General features: G+C 36.6%; 1 protein-coding gene across 1 annotated transcript; it reads left to right on the top strand.

Annotated features, from left to right (window-relative positions):
* The first annotated feature begins 772 nt into the window (after nt 1–772).
* On the top strand, nt 773–2,752 carry FAM200B (family with sequence similarity 200 member B). The gene has a single exon (XM_007950085.1). It carries the CDS (start codon nt 773–775, stop codon nt 2,750–2,752), a length of 1,980 nt encoding a protein of 659 aa, XP_007948276.1.
* The last annotated feature ends 241 nt before the right edge of the window (nt 2,753–2,993 follow it).

Below are 2,993 nucleotides of genomic sequence, written 5' to 3'. Positions count from 1 at the left end.
CTCTGGTCTTGTTCCAGGTCAAGGATGTATCCCAAGCAAGTCCCTTAAAAAATATTATCAGCTCCTGCCTGACAGTTGACCTACCCATGGAAAACTTCACTGGGTCCTCACTAGGTCAGGTCATGACTCGTACTCTTACAAACTCTTTCCCTCATAAAGTTTTGGGAATGAACATTCCAGGATATGTAATTACCACTTCAAGAAAGTTCTTGGACCAGTTGACAGTCTAGCAGATGAGCTAGTTTCTTTGATCATCAAGCAGGTATACCCAAGCTGCCAACAAAGCGGAGAGCAGAAAATGTGTCTTTGTCAGTTTCTCACATTATGCGTGTGACCCATTAGTGGGTCATGAAATCAATTTGGTGACCCATGATGACCGTTTTTTTTTAAAACAAAACAAAATACGAAACATCAGAGTGCCTTACATGGATCCTTTGCCAGAATTGTGCACATTGCAAGGAACACTGAAGCCAGTTCAGTGGGTGAAGAAGGTACCTACCTGGTGGAGGGGATATGATGAATATATGCATATTGGCTCGGAAATGGTTATCAGTCATTTGCTCACTAGTGTCCTGTTTGATCTTCAACAGCAAGGTTACTATGGAATCTAATTTTTTATTACCATGATTACAGCTAAATGTCAAGTGTTGAGATTTTCAACTGAAATTCAGTTGAAAACTTGTCATTTTTTTGGAAAGGATGTTATGTAGGATATATGTTTTTCAGTATCAGTTGTAACATTTTAATTGATTTGAAACAAATTACTTTTAAAATGGATAATTTCTTTATTAAAAGAAAGAGGAATAATGAAGTGAAATACACAGAACCATGTTCAAGTTCAGCTGTTGGATCTGAAAGTGTGACAGGTGACAGTATTGAGAAAAGTACTGACTCTAACCAGCAAACTTCAGCCTTGTCAGAACCGCATTTCAAGAAGAAAAAAGTAAGTTCAAGACGTTATAATGATGATTATTTAAAATATGGTTTTATCAAATGTGAAAAACTGTTTGAAAATGACAGACCCCAGTGTGTTATTTGTAATAATATTCTTGCAAATGAAAGCTTAAAACCTTCAAAATTAAAAAGACACTTAGAAACTCAGCATGCTGAACTTACTGATAAGCCTCTGGAGTATTTTCAGAGAAAGAAAAAGGACATAAAGTTATCAGCACAATTTCTTAGTTGTTCTACCACTTTTAGTGAGAAAGCTTTATTATCATCGTATTTAGTTGCATATCGTGTGGCAAAAGAGAAGATGGCTCACACAGCTGCTGAAAAAATTATCCTTCCCGCATGTCTGGATATGGTGCGGACAATTTTTGATGATAAATCAGCCGATAAACTAAAAACTATACCTGGTGACCACACAATCTCCCTTCGAATTTGTACCATTGCAGACCACTTAGAGACAGTGCTCATCACTCGCTTACAGTCTGGGATAGATTTTGCACTCCAGCTGGACGAGAGCACGGATATTGAAAGCCGCACAGCACTGTTAGTTTACGTCAGATATGCGTGGCAAGATGATCTTACGGAGGATTTTTTGTGTTGCTTAAATGTAACTTCGCAGCTCAGCGGATTAGATGTTTTCACAGAATTAGAAAAGTGCATTGTTGGTCAATATAAGTTAAACTGGAAAAACTGTAAAGGAATCACAAGTGATGGAACGGCTTCCATAACTGGAAGACATAGCCAAGTAATCAAGAAATTGCTGGAAGTTACCAACAATAGCGCTGTGTGGAATCATTGTTTTATACATCGGGAAGCCTTGGTATCCAGAGAAATTCCACAGAGTCTCATGGGAGTATTGAACAATGCAGTGAAAGTTGTTAATTTTATTAAAAGCAGCTCACTGAATAGCCGACTTCTTGAAACATTTTGTTCAGAGATGGGAACTAATCATACCCACTTACTGTATCATACTAAAGTTCGTTGGTTGTCTCAAGGGAAAATACTAAGCAGGGTTTATGAACTCAGGAATGAGATTCACCAGTTTCTCATTGAAAAAAAATCTCATTTGGCACATATCTTCGGAGATGATATTTGGGTAACAAAATTGGCGTATTTAACTGATATTTTTGCCATTCTTAATGAGCTGAGTTTAAAACTACAAGGGAAAACCAGTGACATATTTCAGCATGTGGAACGTATCCAAGGATTCTGCAAGACATTGTTGTTATGGCAAGCAAGACTTAAAAGTGATCGTCCTGTGTACTACATGTTTCCAAAATTTTTGCAACATATTGAAGAGAATATCATTAATGAAAACATTTTAAAAGAAATACAATTAGAGATACTGTCGCATCTGACTTCTCTGTCTCTAACTTTTAACTATTTCTTTCCAGAAGAGAAAGTTGAAATATTAAGGGAAAACTGTTGGGTAAAAGATCCATTTGCTTTTCAAAACCCTGAATCAATAATTGAGTTAAATTTGGTGCCTGAAGAAGAGAATGAATTATTGCAGCTCAGTTCTTCATATACATTGAAAAATGATCACGAGACATTAAGTTTATCGGCATTTTGGATTAAGACAAAAGAAGACTTTCCATTGTTGAGTAGAAAGAGTATCCAGCTCTTGTTACCATTCACAACAACTAATTTGTGTGAACTAGGGTTTTCGATCTTGACCCAGTTAAAAATGAAGGAAAGAAATGGATTGAGTGATGCAGCAGATATGCGGGTAGCATTGTCCTCCTGTGTTCCAGACTGGAATGAACTTATGAACAGGCGAGCACACTCATCACAGAAATAAATAAAATCTTACCTGCTGTTTTTAATTTTTTTTTGAATTTTTAAAAAATTTTTTACTTTATTTTTTTGTCCTTTCTTGTTTCCTTTTAGAATTTTTATTTACCATGCCCAGCCCTAACCCAGTCTCCTCCCCTCCCCGCCCAGCCCAGTAACTCTCCCCCTGTGCCTCTCACTTACCTCCTTTTTGATTTTATATTATTTTGTGATATTTTTCTTTGTTGTATTTAAGGTTAATGTAACAA

This window comes from Orycteropus afer, unplaced genomic scaffold (genome assembly GCF_000298275.1).
Source record: "Orycteropus afer afer isolate SDZICR_OR568_19922 unplaced genomic scaffold, OryAfe1.0 scaffold00262, whole genome shotgun sequence".
Lineage (NCBI taxonomy): Eukaryota > Metazoa > Chordata > Mammalia > Tubulidentata > Orycteropodidae > Orycteropus > Orycteropus afer.
Note: the sequence above shows the minus strand (reverse complement) of the source record. Positions and strands in the feature narration are given on the sequence as shown.

Coding starts and splice junctions, on each gene's coding strand:
- FAM200B (XM_007950085.1), top strand. CDS start 773: ATGGATAATTTCTTTATTAAAAGAAAGAGGAATAATGAAGTGAAATAC.